Raw genomic sequence first — 18376 nt, 5'->3', positions numbered from 1 at the left:
GCCCCCCGCCCGGGCTGTTGTCGTGGGGCAGGAGCAGCAGGAGGTACGTACTGCTGGAGTAGTCCGGGGGCGCGTACATGTCGTTCAGGTGGACCGACCCCGGCTTGGCCACCTTCAGGTACACCATGTCGGAGGTGTTCTTCAGCGCCGCCACCGCCTCCTCGTGGCGCACGTCCTGCAGGTTGATGTTGTTCACCTGCGCAGAGACACGGGACCCGCTGGTCAGGGGCGTGTGGAGCCACAGTGATCCGCGCACAGCAAGCAGGGGTTTGCCACTGTGGGCCAGCTGCCACATAAACACCGAGACCAACAGGGCAAGCATGTGGAACAGGGCATTTCCTGTGCACGGATCTGGTCACCGAACGCTCAAGAGAAACACAGAGGAAAGACTGGAATCCAAAACACCTGAATTCTGGATTTCACAATATAAAGGATAAAAAACTGAAAAAAGTCACTAAAACATGCCTTCACAGCTCTCATACAAAGCGTGTTTAGCATTTCCTCTGCAGCTAACAGCGTTTTATGGCTTCTCTATGTAATTTATGGCTCATCAGTGCACGTATTTTTATTGCTTCCTCACTCATTCAAATGACAGTCATTCAAATGATTCTATCATTTTCGTGCCGCTGGGGCATCACAACCGGTCAATCCGACACAGAACCATAAACTTCCAGCAGGCCACCCATTTCACCCCGACGAAATACTGCACAGAAGTGCTTGTTCTGATGCAGGGCACTTCATTCATCCTTCAGAAAGTCATCGAGACTCCAGGACGCCCTCCGGAGGCACGCGAGTCTCGCTAGAGAGGCAGAGAGAGGGGCTCACAGCCAGCAGGCGGTCCCCGGTGTGCAGCCGCCCGTCCTTCTGCGCGGCCCCCCCCTCGATGATCTTGGTGATGTAGATGCTGTTGTCGCCGGGGATGTGCTGGTTGCCGATGCCGCCCGCGATGCTGAAGCCCAGCCCTGGCGGGGGAGAGGAGAAAACCACACCACCATCACCGCGTCCGCCTCCGCACGGGCCTGGGAATGTGCTCGGCCACCCGCTCCCCCTCCTCCGGCCGTGTGTGTGTGTGTACACACACTCACCCTTGGGTCCCTTGAGCAGGTTGACCTCCACGATGGTCTCCGGTGGGGCCTGTCTCCTCCTCACCAGCAGCCTGACCACAGGCCCGGCCTCCTTCAGAGCCTCCACAGCCCGGCTGTGGGCCACCTCCGAAACATCCACCTCATTCACGCGCAGGACACAGTCGTTCACTCTGCGCCGGGACAAGGAGAGAGAGCCTGCAGTTAGCCCTCGGGAGAGACTCCATTACGTCATGCGGTCCACAGACTGGCAGAGATTGACCACCACAGGACACAAACAGGACAAAAAGCTTTGGATCAGGGGCTCCCAATCCTGGGCCCACAGGCCCACACTCCTGCTGGCTTGTGTTCCAGCTGAGCCCTCACGATACACAACTGAACTACTAATCGACTTAAGAGAATTAATAGAGCTGTTTGACTGTTTTCGGGTCTTAAATTTGTTTGCATTTTCTGCATTTTGTTAGTCAAGTAAAATCCCAGTTGCAAATAGTCCAGTCAGGGCAGTCATTAGTTCAATTAAGGCTTCGATTAGATATTTAATCTGGGCTGGAATGAAAATCGGCAGGTGTGAGAACCTCCAGGAACAGGGCTGGGGACCCCTGCTTCAGCTGTCGTGATGTTAATCTACATCAACTACAGGCGGACAATCAGGCAGGTGGCCAGGCGGACAGGCGAACACGCGACCAGGCGGACACGCGACCAGGCGGACACGCGGACAGGCAGAGAGGCGGACAGGCAGAGGCGGACATGCGGACAGGCTTTCAGCAGAGGTGTGACGGAGAGAGGCATTTGGCACGTACCCCAGTCTGCCGTCCATGGCTGCAGCTCCTCCCGGGATTATTTTAGTGATGAAAATCCCTGGGTCATCGGGAATGTGTGGATTGTCGATGCCTCCGGCAATGCTGAATCCCAGCCCGGAATTACCCTGAGTGTGATCGAGGAAATATCAGTATACCTCACGTCCACGCTGCTCTCACCTGATGAGTCCCTGCTGAAGGTTAATGACGTTGGACGTCCTTTTACTGTTTGACCATCTCGGTCTAAGTGTCTGGGGGCAGCCTGCAGCAGTGTGCCGGCAGGCCTCGCGTGATAGAGCCACGAGAGCTGTGCAGTGCTCAGCATCCCAAACTCCTCACACTGCACGTCTGCTTGGACCCTGATCCCCACCATGGGCATGGCTGATATTTCCAAACGCTGTTAAGGCTGACATTGAGACTACACCTGACAAGGCCCGATTGCTACAAAATTTTGTTATCTTATCCATATACTCATCAGACCGGGCTGTTGCGGTGCACTAAAATAATAATACGAGATTGTTAATGTGTCCACCTGGTATGTGGGTCATGGCATTTAACAACAAAAGCTATGTCTTTATTAAGAGTGCATACAGCCCTCTCTTCACATAGTTGGACGGCTGCTTCTGAATTCATTCAGCTCTGGTGAGTCAAACTGCAGCCCAGCACTGACAGTTCTAACACTAAAGCTGGTCCAGTGCAGATCCACACAATCAGATACACTCAGAGCAGACTGCCAGGACAACATTTTTCTGAACAGTTAAAATAAGATAAGATCACTTTATTGGCTATATACAATTTCTTGTATTAGGAATTTGTCTTTTCGCAGACCCCAGCTTGCTCTCCATGAGACACACAGACAGGGAGAGAAGCTGGGGGTCAGAGCGCAGGGTCAGCCATTTAGACGGCGCCCCTGGAGCAGTTGGGGTTAAGGACCTTGCTCAGGAGCCCAACGGAGTAAGATCTCTCTGCCAGCCATGGGATTCGAACCAGCAACCTTCCAGCCACAGGCGCAGATCCTGAGCCACAGAGGCACCACTCCGCCCAGTTTGTGTTGTGTTCTTCACTCCCACTCCCACAATTCTCCTTGTACCCAGAGATGTGTCCCAGTCTCTCTGGAGCACGTCTCCAGTTACCGAAAGAGACAGCGTTTGTCCTTTTAATTCGCTAAGAATGTCTTAAAACCAACATTAAACACCTCGACCAGAAAGCATGGCGACTTCTGCCCTCTAGTGGTCCAAGATAATATTAACCATTTAGAATAAAAAATCAGAATAAAAGAAAAGACTTCTTAGACATTGTCCCAACACTATAAGTGTCCATAACTGTAATGCCATAAATATAAATTGATATCCTATATTCCTATCATTCATATACTGACAATGAGATAATGAGTCTTCATAAAACCCACCCTTTCCAAAATGATCTCTTCGTATTTGTACATCCCATCGCTCCCGTTGACCTGCCACAAACGGAAGACCAGGATTATTATTATTAATAATACGAACAGGACAATAACCATTACCACAACACTGATAGCGTCTGTGAAGTCTTCAAAGGTACAGTGTAAAGTAGCCAGTGGAAAAAAAACAACAACCATCCTGCATTATAGCTCCAAATTAATGTGCAAATTCACGGATTTTCATTAAAGGAGCAACATGATCCTACAGGCAGCGCCGGCCCTCTTGGAGAACAGGCGTATGGAGGGTCTGGGAGACCGGCACAGGCTCCCTGTGCCACTCGTGACACAGCACGATTACAACAGCACGATTACAACAGAGCGCGACAGGAGAGAGGGCAGCAGGCAGGCCGGGCGAGCGTGTGAGGGCAGGAGGCCACTTGCACCTTCGCCGAGCACGGAGAGGATGAGCGAAATCGTCAGGGGATCGGAAGCACCGAAGGGGCACGCGATACTCACATAAGGGCCAGGGTCCAGCGAGTCTGCATTGACGATGACAGGAGGGGGGTTGGCCTGCGGGGGAGAGAGAGAGACAGAGTCACATCGGAGTGCAGGAGCTCCCTGCATTCCAGCTGTCCCGGAATTATTATTATTAATATAATAATATTATATTATTATATAATATATAATGTGTGCCATCAGCCTTTGCCGGAAGACAGACAGACGGGACCTGTTTGATTTGTGTTGTTTGGCACAAGGATAGTAATATGAAGGAAGGCTGTAGGGCACTCCCATGGCCCAGTCCAGCTCACGTGCAGAACACCACTGCGAAAGGCCTCTTGCTGAGGATTGGTGGGCTTTACTGACACACGCTTCATGCCGCGCAACGGTGGATTTCTAAAATTAGGGCAGGTTTTCATGACGGTCGGATTGGTCTCATCTTTGGTACACAGAGCAAACAAATGCTCTTCTAATTTTACCACCTGCACCCTTTCATTTGGTCCTGAGATTTACTGCTGCAGGCTGTCAGTACATCTGTACAGCTCTTGCAAAGCTGGCAAGACAAGAATTCAGGCTGTCAGACATCTATTGCGACTTCTGCTCCCGTGTCCCAGTGTACACTGATGCCTGCTCTAGTTGTCAGCAGAAGGCTTGTGTCCTAGAGTCACAACAGGTGCGTGAAGCACAAAGGTCAGGGTGGCCTTGATGCACAGTGATTAGCCTTAGAGAGACACCAACAGCTTTTTTTTTCTGTAACAGGAAGAACCTGTGACGATGTCCTATCTCAATGATGTAAACCATACTTCCTCTCGGAGAAGAAATTTCTGCTCCTAGAATATCCAGAACAGACACTCCACAGAAAGCTGGCAGTGAAGAGCAGAGCATCACGGGAAGGTGCCATGCTGCGCAGCTTGACATTAATGGCCTTTTCCACGCAACATCCCTCTGTTCCCTGTATTGATCTCATCGAGCTGCACACAGCAATGCAGCAGCTCAGACAGGCAAGCGTGTGGAACCTTTGCTGCTGGGAGAGAAGCTGAGAATAGTTTGCCATTCTCTTGATTTTACCACTGTGCTTCCCTGACAAACATCGTGGTGTTATTTTAATGCGTTGCAGACTATCAGCTCAACTGACTGCTTGTTTTTCTCGCCAATCTCTAGAAGACAGTACAATCTACAAACAAATATATTGATACATACATACTGTAGGGTTATCTTGCAGATTTGTCTTCCATGTACCACACATTTGCCATAGAGGTTTAATAGGATTTACTGTTTCCTAAAAACAGGATTCATATTGAGAGATGAGGCGTCACAATCTGCTGCAGAGGTTTGTTCATTTGTCCAAAAAACACACCCAGCTTCTGCGCACAGATCACAGGCACAGAGTATGCTCGTTGTCAAAACTGCAGGTAACAAACGCCCCTCTCTGCCGGCCCTCAGGACACTTTTCACACGCTCCAGGGCCGACACATGCCCGAGCTCAGCACCTGCCTCGCTGGCTGCCTTCGCCTCATGTGGGAGACAGCAGCGTCTCGGCAGGGAGCGCGGCCCAGGGCGCTGCACTGAGCTGCAGCCCTTAATGCACAGAGAGGGGGAAAGCATTTCTGAAAAGAAATGCTCTGTTGCGACCTTTTGAAGCCTAGAGATGCCTGTGCACCCTTATTTCTAATGTGTTTTAGAGAAAAAAGGGAAGAGAAAATCAGGGCAGGTCACAAGCAAGTGCACTCAAGTTGGAAGGCTGTCATCTTGAGATGAAATCAGCTTTTGTGTTGGCAAGTGAATGCAAATGTAGCAGGCATACAGTATATCATCACTGCTTGATTTGCTTGTCCGAAATGTCTTTTCTTTCTTCAATGCTTTAGATTAACATGGCACTGTCAGAGTAAAAATGTAGACTTTGTTAAACTGTGCTGTGCAACAGAATTTCTACGGCATGTCAACAACAGGCACACACAGTGTTGCACGTTGAATGGAACTAAGTTGCATCAGTTGGGGGAAAAAAACAGTAAAAACTCTGGAGGGATCTGTTGAGATAGTATCAAGAACATGTCAGGCTCTCCTTGGCGTCTCCAAAGATTAGGCTGTTTGATCCAAGATTTCCAAAGTCTGCTCTGTTTCTTTGCTCCGTCATAAAATCTATAGAATTCTAATCACAGCAGCCTCTCCATTTCATTACAAGCATCACGACATCTCAAGAAATTAAAACTCCTGTGACAGTCGCAGGCGATAGACTCAACTGATAGCCCCCTCTCCATGTATTATGCATTGCACAATACATGCAAGTTCTCTTGCTTTCATGTCTGTTTCTGGTCTTTGAGAAATATTACTTAAAGTGAAGAGACGAAGTTCTTTGATGAACAGAGATCATAAAAAACAACGTTTTCGCCATTTACACTGAGGATGACAGACATTGCCCGACATATATTTGTGTGATATTCTACAAATCTACGAGTCTCTATGATCAGGAATTCAAGGTTCATCGACTGTACTCCTGTAAATTCTCACTTCGTCTAATAACATTTTCATATTGATCACCAAATAAAGACATGAAAGAAATGACACAAAAGAAGGACGATCAATTAGCTAATGAATTTCCTCCTTTCAAAATTAAAAGACTATCGATTAGTTACAGTACCTAACACATCAAGAAATGTAAATAAGATATTTAATTTCAGTGATACATTGAATAATTTAGTGCTGTTGTAAGCTTTGCATTGTTTCAGGAGTATTTTGGATCCAAGTATTAAAAATCATCAAAGGAATGAACAAAGTCAACCCAGTGAACTTCTTTAGTATTACTGGTGAAAAACATAATAGACTAGTGGAAACTATGTGGAAACGCACTTAAATATGTGTACAAGAGGTAGTTCTTGACGTAAAGGGTTGTGGGAGTGTGGAACAAGCTACGCAGACATTGGGTTGAAGCCGATCACCTGGCTTCTTTCAAGAAAGAGCTGGAGGAGATTCTCACATCAGTTAGCTAAACCTCCTCTCGTTTGTAACCTTTCTTGTGTTTAATTTCCATAACGCTGAATTGCACTCTGTTCTTTTTATCCCAGTGCCTGAGCGCTCTAGTTTTTCATTGTGACTTGAGCTCACACAGATCCAGTGCTGTGTTTCATAAACCCTGTCAGCTTTCTTCTGCTGTTAGGACAGGACAAGGGCACTTTTTCCGATCTAATAGAGAACATACAGGCAGGACAACTGGTATCCCCGTCTCTAAGTGAAAAAGTTTAGGATATTTTTCATTAGTGTCTGCACAAACATAACACAATGTTTTTACATGAGGTGTATTTTAAGATTAGAACTAAAGACATCCCAGTTCGGATAACTGAAAAGACACATTACATTCCTGCATATTACTCTTTCAACTGTCAAACATCCAGTGGTAGATGGTGTTGGATGCACATCACAGGGAAGAAAACTGCTTGTTTCTTGGCCTGGTGAGACACGCGTTAAATGAATTCTTGGTCAGTTTTTCTCTCAACTTCTTGTGGTTCTTCTTGAAAAGAGAAAACTAAATGCGAGTGAGACAGGATCAGTGCTGGGGTCCTGGGTTCATTCAAAATATACTTAAGTCTGCCAGCATCGCGTGCAGCTCTAAAAACAGCCACGCGCTTCTGCTTCAGTGAGCTGCAGTGGAGTGTAGTGTGCTCCGTGCCCACAAGGGCTCCCTGAGCATCAGTGTGGGCAGCTCGCTGTCGCATCAGTCTGCACAGCTTCCTGTGTTCCAGCCTGACAAACGGTTCCTGGCGGACAGCCACACTCGGAGGGCGGGGGGACTTCGGAAGATGCTCCTGCTCCCAAAATCCCGATCTCTTCAAAACAGCGCTCACAGAACCGGAAGAAAACAAGCCTGACTCTAACTGCGAGGTCAATCCCTTCTGACCTACGCCGCACGGCAGGACAGCCCTGGCCCGCACGCACAGCCAGACTCACTGCCCACCAGGTTCCCCCTGCTGTCCTGAACCAGGTCAGCGTTCGCAGTCTCCTGAGGCCAAGCCTTCTATCTGCAAGAGGCTGTGCTGTTTGCAAGGCAGCCATGCAGCTGGGACCTCTGGAGGAAGGACAATGGTGGACAGTGCAAAGCCTTTCCTGGTCAGCTCCAGAACCTGTAAGCACTCCGGCCTGCTAAGGTAGGCACACAGCAAAGTGCAGGAAAGCACAAACAGCATGGTTTGGGGAATACTGCCAAAGCAAGCACAGTAACAGCTCGGGGCATGCATGAGGTTATTATGGGATAAAGCCAGGACTGCCATGCGGCGTTGCCATGGTGATCTGCCACAGGGCGATCATCCCTGCAGAATCTCACCCTGACGTGCAGCCTCTGGGTCACCCTGCAGGGGCACGGCCTCCTGGAGGACTTTATTCCTGCCCGCCTGTTCCACTTTCAAGTCACAAACTGCTGCTTCCTTCCAGAATCCCGCATTTTGGGGCTGCTTTCCCTTGCCAGCGTCAGTAAAAAAGAGGAAACAACATTGTGCGAGACCCGGTCATTACACAGATCATCATTAATCTGAGCAGCAGTTGCCTGATCTGTTTATGCTCTGGGGCACACAATCCATGTGCTGGGAAACAACAAAAAATACACTCCTCTAGAATAACACGATGGTAGCCTTCTCCCAAAAATATATCAGCCACTTAATATATAGCCCTTCCTACTACCCATAATTAGCAGATCATAAATCAACTGCAAATTGAACAGAAGGAAATAAAAGACACTCTTGTAAAATGCTGCCCTGAATCGAAAGAGTTATGCCCTGCAAGAATTTACTACTATACTAGATGCCTTTCCACAGCACGTAATCGGAAATGCTTTAGTTTTACCCAGAAAGAAATATAGCCCCTGTGCTCGAATGTTTAATCCTTAAAGGCCAAGATGGCAGGTGGAAAACTATTTCAGCCTCTACTAAAACAAGCAATGCTATTCTGTGCGCTTAGGAGACAAGTCAAAATCTTTCATTGGTCTGTGATCATTTGGGACCATTCCTCCCAGTGGCGGCACTTAAGCACCTCAGCTGGCAGAACGATGGCTGGGCCAGGGGCCAAGACGGAGACAAGAGTGGGGGACAGAGGAGACAGGAGGGGGACAGAAAGGTACAGGAATAAGATTATACTTGTATCATCTCGGTCCCTTTAAACAACAGGATTCTGCAAGAGAGTTTCAGGGAGATGTCCATTTCATGTTTGTCGAGCTCGTGCAAAGGCCACGAGTCTCATAAGCCTTCCATGCTAGATTCCAACCGACAGCCAGCAGCTGACAAACACACCAGTGTCCTCCGACCCCAGTGGTGGGGACAGCCAGGCAGCTGCGCAGAGGAAGTGTCAGGGCCTCACAGGGAGCAGCGGCAGGGCTGGGCGTATCTCAGAGAGGGCCTGACCTGCCAGGGGGACGGCTCACATGTGACACGGCAGCGAACTGCATAACTTCATCCCTCAAGATGAAAAAAGAAGGGGTTTCAAGATCTGCGGGGTCCGGCGACGCAGGGACCGAGGGAGAGGGAGAGGGAGAGACACAGGAAATAAATCGCTCCCCGGCAGTGGCAGCAGGCTCCGAGGAACGGGCACGGGATGGAATTAACTAAATCTGGATCAGATTATCCCAAATCCGTTAATTTCCTCTTAAATTCGAACCCTAATCATTAAGTGCCGCGTTCCCGGCCAGCTGTTCACTACTTCCCCTCCAGCTGCACGGGGCCCTGTCCCGGCTCGAACCCCGAGCCCCGGGCTCACGGTGCAGGGCCCCAGAGCGGGTGCCAGGTGGGGCTCTCAGACGGCTACCTGCACCTGCCCCGGCCTCAGGCCCCTCGCAGCGCACTGAGACCGGCCTGTCCAGTGGGCCCTCCTCAGCTATCTGATCACAGACGCAGCCAGCACTTGGAAGTCACAACTGTGCCTGAGAGCGCAATCACGCTCCGGGTACGACACAAGGCCTCAAGACAACGCCAATCACACTTATTTTTACAGCCGACATGTAACTAATGTCTCACTGACGTGGGTACTCGAAGTGTTACATTTCGATCAAGATCTGGGAAATAGCAGCACTGACAAAACAAATGGCATCCTATCACGCCACGAGGCGTACGCAGCCCTTATTTTCTCCGAGATCGTTTTATCCGAGGCATCGCTCCGCTTTGTAAAGCGATCAGGACTGCTCCTGCGCAGCGCTCCACGCCGCAGAAATGGCTGCCCCTCCAAGAGATTAAAAACATTTTACTTAGCAAACAGGCAGCCCTGCTCGAAAACAGCCGCGGCTGAGTGAATTAATTAGAGCTCTGCCGCCCTCGTCACCTCGTTGGCAGAAAGGGGATTCATCAGCACCAACAGCATGGCCTCGCTGGCCTTCCTGCTCGGACACCACTTCCAATCCCGGCCCCTGGGATTTGAAACGGACAAAAGCTCCCGCAGAAGCGGGACAAACACCGAGCCACAAGATTCCCGTCCCCAGGCCAGCCTCCTTTCTTAATTCTTAAATAATCGACGTGTTCCCATAGCGACAGATCCTCTGGCGAGAGTCCCAAGATGTGAGTGAGCCCTCGTCCCCCCTCATTTCTGTCTGGGCTCCGCAAACCTCTTCCCACTCTGTGCGCAGTGTTTGCCTCGATCATCTGAGAGCATGCGTCGCCTACATTGTGCCTCACACCTCCCTGCCTGGATCCTGTGCAGCGCTGCTGAGCTCTGCCCGCTGCACCCTGAGCACAGCGCGAGCTCTTTACAGGCCTTTTCACTCTACAGCTCTACACTGGCTTTGCATGCAACTTGTCTATTTGCAATAGCTCTCTGTGCTTTACCATGTCTTTGCCACGGTAAGCCACCGCAAAGGTTTTGGAGAGACTTTACACTCTCCTGAGCACTTTCTACTCATTTTCACCTGGACCCTGGGCCCTAGTTGAAGCCCACGCACTGTTCTCTAATGCCAGCCCTAGGGATTAATCCTCAGCCGTTCCCATTCCCAAACACACCTCCGGGACAGCTCCAGTGTCACCTCCTGCTGCCCACAGCCCTCTCGGACACTCAGGTCCTTCCCAGTGCTAGCGCCCTGGACACGACTGGCAGCCTCAGTGTTAACGGAGTGAAAATTTTAGCACGCCTTGCTTGAAAAAGCAGCCGCCACCCCAACACACACACACAAACACAACAGGCGTCGCCGCCCTCGCCCTCCTCCCCTCCGAGGCACTGCCACCAGCAATCAGCACGGACAGAGAAGACAGCACAGCGACTTTCACAGCACGTCTTTAAATAGTCCTCATTAATCACCCAACGACTGCTTCATCAATATGAGACAACATGGGCTGCTAATTGCGAGCGGGTCTGACGCAGTCAGCCCCACCTACAGAGGGACCTCAGCGCTTACAGCACCACTAAGCAGAGATCACCACTCTGAAAACTTCTCTTCCAGCGCTGATGCAGTGTGGCGCTGAGTAAGATGTGGCCCGTTGGTCACTGTGAGTCCTGTTTAAAGGTCTGGGAAACCATTCTGAGTTCCAGGCAGCTCCCCTGTTGCAGAGGGTGTGTCTTAGCACCCTGATCAGAAACATAAAACCAGCACAGCAAACACCAGGCCACACCCACCAGTGCTCTCACTACGGCTCAGGTGCTGAAGGACTCTCTGCCTGCAACAGAGCACTTAACCCAAGTCAGGGAGCCCAGGGACAGGCATAGCCTGAAATACAGACATGAAATCCCCCCCTTTCCTATCATTCCTCATTTTGTAACTCTTATCTGCTCAGGCGCTGGAGTGGCTGCGTTGCTCCAGAGCTGTAGAGCCCACATTACCCAGCATGGCTACACGCAATAAAGGAAGCAATTATATAGCCTGAATCTCTTTTTACCATTTTGGCGGTCAAAAGAGTACATTTCACTGTGTTTACGGTACTGAATGAGGACTCAAACTCTAGCGCATCTCTTAACTCCGCAAGATTTGACACACACATTCTGCTGAGACACACCTGTCACATATACAGAAGAAACATACAGCACAGCTGTAAGGCAGATCGAGTACTGACATGGTAGCACACGCCACAAGAATCCAACTCAAAGAGGAATTAAAGACACATTGCAGGTGCACGACGGAGATTCAGTCTCAAGGTGGCTTTCTCATGCCACTGGAGGGCGTAGTGGAGGAATGGGTGTGCCCTGTAACTCAGGAGCCTCCCCTCTGATCTGGCTGCCCTCTGCCAGTCCCCGGCTCTGTATCCCAACACCCCGCGCTGCAGTTCGATCAATAAGGTATATATTACGGCACGCCATACAGCACATCTCTTCCCGGCACGCGGCGCAGGGGCCGCAGGAGAGGAGACGGGGACGTTGGCTGCCTCGATCCCGGAGCCTCTGGCTCTGCCCGCCAGCGATTCCCGGAAAGATGCCGGCATCAAAGCCTCGAGGCGGGAAGCGGAAAAGGTCAAACACCTGCTGCTCATCCTTCATCCCCGCCTGGCACAGCTCTCTCAGAGAGCTACACTAGGGATCCCACCCTCAGCGCCAAACCCATCTCAAGGCCGTACTGAGGGGCCGATGGTCATTTCGACTCAGGATCACCTTCATCTCTCAGATCGGTTCTTCGGATCCCATTGTCCCAGTACACAGTCCTGAGTGCCGGTCACACTTGACGTGGAATTGTATGAATAAAGGTTTATTAAAACATGTATTAAATGATCAATGTACTGTCAATGGATCATTGACATGGATCAAGTCTTTGACCATCACACTTAACGTGAGGCAGCGCCCGGAAGACAGGCTTTATCCTCGACTCGGGTCCTCTTCCTGACCTCACGGCAGCTCCGTTCGGATCTTGCCTGGGGCCCAAGGATTACTGCATCTGGGATAACCCGGCACGATCCGGGTTAATAATTTAATCTGCCCTACTCCGTTTCATCAAATCGGGCCTGGATTATGTGAACGACTGCATTTGGACTTCATTATTTCAATCCCGTCTAATCATGGATAGGTTAGAGGGAGGTTGCTGGGCTGTAGGTGCCCGTTGGTTTAGTATGGAATTGAACAGAATGGGCAGAGCAGGATGCTGTCATGGGGCAGAGAGATACACTGGAGAGGGAGGGGGTGGAGAAATCAGGCAGTGCACAATAGCGCCAGGACCCTTCACTTTACTATTCCTTAATCCCTGGGGGCTTCATAGCAGTCTTATGGAATCTTTCTTTTTTTTTTTGCAAACGTATCTAGCTACCATTTAAAAGAATCAGCTGAATTACGCTGTAGGTTTTCTGCTCTGATTGTACTGTCTAGTGCGTGTTGCCAACCCTGGTTGCTAAGCTGTGCAGAACACTCAGCTCTCCGCTCTGTTTTTTCAAATTGCAAGAGGCAGAGAAATTAAAGAATGCCGGCATTTTGGATGCCAGCTCTAAACAGTACATTTAGATCCTCCCTTTAAGTTGAATTTGTATATTTGTGAAGAAATGCAGCTTACCCTCTCCCACCCCTTTCTCTCTTGCCTTATTCACTGCTTTCCTTCTCCACCCACACAGGGCCCTTTACTTCCCTCACAAGCTTATCTGATCCACTTTGTATCCACAGAAAAGCAAATGTACCATCGGGCTGCCGAGACGGGGTCGCAGAGCTCAGCTCAGGTGATCTCAGCCAGGCATGGAAAACAGCAGAGGAAGCTAGATTAGACGCTATGCACAGCATCGGTATTCACCTCCAAGCATTCCTGACTTGAGAGGACTGCGATCTGGAGAGTCCTGGATCTGAATCCTGGCCAGGCATGAAGAAACCTTGGAAACAGGCGCTCCATCATACTCTGCCCGGCAGCCAGCCATCATGTGTGGGTTTGTCAGCCAGTCCACAACTGCCTCTCACCCTCCGCAGTCAACAAGACAGCTATTTCAGGGCCATTTAATGACCTGTGATGGTGAAGAAATTCTGTACACACAGAGGCATACAAAAGATATTCACTATATGTACTTATTAATCTGGCCAAAACTAATTATTTTGGTGCCCCCAATAAATCACGATCAGTCAAAGTAACTAATTCAAGCATGGAACCCTGCCGCTATCCAACAGATATTAACAGATAACAGATATAATCATCTGGAAGTGCTCTACATAAAGCATACTGAGCCTGTTTGATAGCAATCAGTTCAGTCAGCGACAGCAGTCACATATTCAGCCAACAGGGGAAACCTATCCTAAGGAGTGGGACACCTTCCGAGTCCCTGAGCCACTCCTGGGGTGTCTTCCACATTAACAGCCTGAGACAGTACTGCTGGACCGTCTTCCCAATGGTAGCTCATGCTGCAGAAGGAGCCTTGCCCTAAGATGTCTCAAGGTTTACAAAGAAATAAAACAGGAACGAAAAAAAAATAGACTTTCTATCCTGTGCTACAATCACTGCACCCTCTTTGAAAACTGATGCGCAGAAGAGGGGGGAGCAGGGTCTAGGGCTATGTGCTTGTAACTGCAGGGTTGAGGATTCAAATCCCAGGTGAGACACTGCTGTGGTATTCTTGAGAAACCTATTTAACCTGAATTGCTCCAGATAAACACACATAAAGAATCTAAATGTATAGAGAAGTGCAAATGTAGGTGTCTTTGGATGAAAGTGTCAGCTGAATCCTTTATCCAAAAATATGTTCAGACAAATTAAAGGAATGTTAAGGAAACTGTGCAGCTTAAGGGCCACAATTAAAAGTCCCCAATATGCACTGATTTACCATTAAACTGCCACGAGCTTCCCAATACGATGTAGAAAAACCTCTATACTTGTTGATTCCTCCAGAGAAAGAAAAGCTGCGTCTCGCTGCAGTCTTGACTGATGTCTCAGAGACTGGAGAACACCCACACTCCTCCATTCATTCTGTACAGCATGCGCTGCTTGGCTAGTACGATGTGTAGGTGTTCGAAGTAATTAAGAAATACAGTAACTAGGGCATTTTTTTTACAAAAGAAGTATAGTGGTACTACTTTTTCTGTAAAATGATGAATACATTGAGGAATAAATTCATCCATATGGTGATGTATTTATTGCCAGAGCCATTTTGAAAGCCAGTGTTTTAATGTTCACACCACTCTTACAATTGGCATTGAAAGGCAGGCAGATAGACCCCCCTCACACACACTACAGGCCCAGATATTTGCTTTCTCATGTACACCTTGTGCCTCTCCAATATTAAAAAGAAACAAAGTTGATCTGAATTGCATTGTGTGCAATCATCCTTTACCTCTGAAACAACTGGCCCCCACTGAACTTTCAGCTATAGCCATTTCACAAGGAGAAATTCAAAACATCCCCCACAGTGCATGTGCAACAGTGCGAGCTTAAAGATAAAAGTTAGATCAGGAGACTCCTTCTCATTTAATCTTGTTTGCAAAGCACAACGAGTTTATTTTTTCAAGATGAAGAGAAGACAAATCAAGATCCCAGTGCAATTTCAATAGCGATCTGAGGATATGAATTACAATATCAGCGACAGCTTTTTATCTATTGAGAACATTAGCCAAATCTAAGAAGCAAAGACCTGGCACCACTCCAGTCTATAACTGTAATGGAATACTTGGTGAGCAAGGTTATCATCGGGCCAAATGGGCAGTCAGATGCATTCGGTACGTTTTCAAACGTCATTGAGAGAGATGGATGCTATTGCATGATTAAAAGCCTGGCAAGTCAAGATTCCTTTTGGTTCCAGTCTACACGACGAAACGCACATCACGGGCTGAAGTCTTCAGATGAAGGGTTTCTGACCATACGTAATGTGGATTGTGCCGATTATATCACTGGAATTTTAATGGAAATGCAAATCCACAGAAGCCCCTATTCTGTCATGAGCTTTCTGATAAGGATCTGCTGTGCTGTGTAATACGCCTGCTGACCCAACTGCTCATGGTAGTGGGGCTAAAAGCATGTGAAAGCACAGAGGGAGACAGGGAAATGTTCAACTAATTTGCCAAATTCACTTCACCTGACCTTCCACAAACACCCTCTGAAATTAAATGTCTCCCTGTAAAAGCACATGCACAGCAAAGCGTCTATGAGTGAGAAATAAACATGTTTACATGAGAGCTCACCTATAAAATAGTGCTATAGGTCATTTGTTTCTAAAGATGGTGAACCACTAAGTTAGAGTTACCCTAACCCTAATTAACAGAATGCTTGAAGCCTGAATGGAACTTTGCCCCAAAGGATCCTTTTTAACTTAATTTAACACATCACCTGCTGAACAGATCACAATGAAATTGCTTCAGGTTTCTGAAAAATGCTGATTCCCAAACCCAGGTGGCGCAGGGCAGGAGATTCCTGCTGGACATATTTCTGGATGTAAAGACTCCAAAGTAGTGGCAGCCTGCTATTTAAGTGCAGGTAACACCTTAACAGTGCTCATTCTGTTTACGCGTGTCACAGTTAGATAGAAAGGCACCGCAGGAAACAGGGCAAAAACAAATCCAAGCCTCAGGCATCGTGTAATTGTGGGAAGACAGCGCCAATGCCATGTTCTCAAATTTGACAAGCGAGGACCTACACTGTAACGCTACAATCTTAGGAAAACTGAAGCAGATTGCTAAAATTTACTAACTCATATTGCTGAACAAGACAGAAGTCAAACCATTTGTTCATCTCTAGACTCTCTAGGGCAGTATGAAATTCTCAGTCTGCTTGTAGGGACCCAGACGCATTTGATGGTCTGAAGACTATGACACCTGTAAGCCTGTGTCACTTGGATGCAACTGCATTGCATGTGCAAAAGATTTACTTTAGAAATGTAGAGTGTAATTCACTTTACTATGCTTTTACCATAGCGTACCACTGAAACCTTTCAGAAGGCTTGTTCGGGACTGATCAACTGGATTTTCCCTTACACAAAGGGTTGTAGGAGTATGGAACAAGCTACCACCCATGTAGCCGAAGCCATTTTCACAGCCAGGTTGGAGCTGCCAGCGCTGCAACACAAACCCTGCAGATCATCCATCCATCCTTTTATGAATCTACAACAGCTGCAGGTAACCAGCACTGAAGTTCTAGTGTGTTGACTTATGTGAGAACACAAGAGATGCCTGCAAATGAGAGGCCATTCAGCCAGTCTTGCTCATGTGACAGTTTAGTAGCTGAGTGAATCTAAAATATTACCCAGCCGTTTTGTAAAAGTTCCTCCGAGTCTGTGACTCGACTATCTGGGTGGGAAATCCTGTTCCAGACACCCACTGCTCTTCGAGTAAAGAACGGTTTCCTATTCTCTGTCCTGAATTCCCCATAGGGTTTTAAGGTTGAACCTATCTACACCCCTTTATACCCCTAAGGACTTTGAATACTTGGATCAAATCTCTGATCCAAATGAAGAGATTCATCTCCCTCAATCATTTGTGAGTGTCCCCTGAGCCCAGGAAAAACTTTTAAAAACTTTTATCTTGCTAAGGATACACTCTTTGCTGTAGTGTGGGAACTAACAGTGAACACTGTTAATGATGCATTTTTACTAGTGCATTGGAGGGCTCAATCAAAACTTCCCTGGATTTAAATTCCACACTTTCCTCGGCACCCAAGCTTTCAGTTTACTTTTTAATTTAATTTTAACATTGTCCTGATGAAGACACAGAACATTATATATAGACACCCAGATCCCTTTTACACATAACTTCGCCGGTGTTAAATTTCCACCAGCCGCACTGAGAACCAAGTGATGGTTAAAGGAGTTGAAAATTCCTCCACTGGGGCTGTGGTCTGCTTGCATTCCTCTATAGTCGAAACAGATTCAAGGGACAAGTCGAGGTGCAAAAGACACCCCTGTTTATAACTGGACTGGATTATAACCGATTTCCATTTTTACTCCCATCCCCAGCAGACCTTGAAACTGAAATTCATTTGTTGGTAAGGAGTTAAAAAAGAACTGAAATGCGTTTCATTTTCAGTAATTTGTGGAAATGAATTTTGGGAGAGCAAAAGGTTTCATTGGCTGCAGATCTCCTTGTATTGCGGATCTGGATCCACTTTGTACAGAAACCCAAACCCATCCCCTGCGTTCCAACACTGGTCCTAAAGTTGCACATCTGCTCTTTAACTATGTACTACACATGAACTATTTCCAAGATTTCACTTTGCTTTTAGTGAGCAATGCTAAGTATTTATTTGCATCGTGAAAAGTTTATAAGCACAAATCTGCTTTGGGTCTTCTGCACATCTGGATCGGTATTAAGCTCATGAAGCTGAGCTTGAGGGTATTAAGATATCAGGGTCAAGCTGCATTGAGTCAGCATGGCATTGCAGCTTGGAAAAGATTTGTCCAAATGATTCTAAGGTTTCTTACCCTCAGCATGCTACTCAGATAGCAGAAACCAGCTTGGTCTGGCCTGTGCTGCATTGTTTTTAGATAGGGGAAAAAAGCAAAAAGAGAAGGAAAAAACACGGATTTCATGCAGAGCCTCATCTTCATGCATGGGGTAGATGCCTACAAACCACGCTCCCCTTTCATGCGGTGTCTATGCCATGAGCTTACCGTTTTATTTCAGCCTGCTCTCTGAAATCCTGACACAGTGCTGCGGGACAACGCTGGCAATTCGCTTCCCTGTGATCTGCTGTGATTTGTAGGTTGCACTTCTGGGGCAGTGTTCCGATGTGTACTGCGGTTCTGGGCCGTTTGCTTGTTTGTTTG

The 18376-nt window shown here is 48.0% G+C and overlaps 1 protein-coding gene across 18 annotated transcripts in view; it reads right to left on the bottom strand.

The window, feature by feature from the left end:
* Positions 1-18376, bottom strand: part of dlg3 (discs, large homolog 3 (Drosophila)) — an 81672-nt gene that overhangs the window by 27357 nt on the left and 35939 nt on the right. For 17 of the 18 annotated variants that reach the window (XM_088597279.1, XM_088597278.1, XM_088597273.1 and 14 more), the window contains 6 exons: positions 3795-3848; positions 3288-3338; positions 1883-2007; positions 1086-1255; positions 826-962; positions 52-196 (listed from right to left, as the gene is read on the bottom strand). In XM_088597279.1, coding sequence (XP_088453405.1) covers positions 52-196; positions 826-962; positions 1086-1255; positions 1883-2007; positions 3288-3338; positions 3795-3848 — 682 coding nt within the window. Of the gene's footprint in view, positions 1-51; positions 197-825; positions 963-1085; positions 1256-1882; positions 2008-3287; positions 3339-3794; positions 3849-13434; positions 13546-18376 lie in introns of those variants that run through there. The other variant, XM_088597289.1, reaches the window with a different exon arrangement.

Source organism: Lepisosteus platostomus, chromosome 10, assembly GCF_059453375.1.
Source record: "Lepisosteus platostomus isolate fLepPlt1 chromosome 10, fLepPlt1.hap1, whole genome shotgun sequence".
NCBI classification, from domain to species: Eukaryota; Metazoa; Chordata; class Actinopteri; order Semionotiformes; family Lepisosteidae; genus Lepisosteus; species Lepisosteus platostomus.
This window is presented reverse-complemented; position numbering and strand designations above follow the sequence as displayed.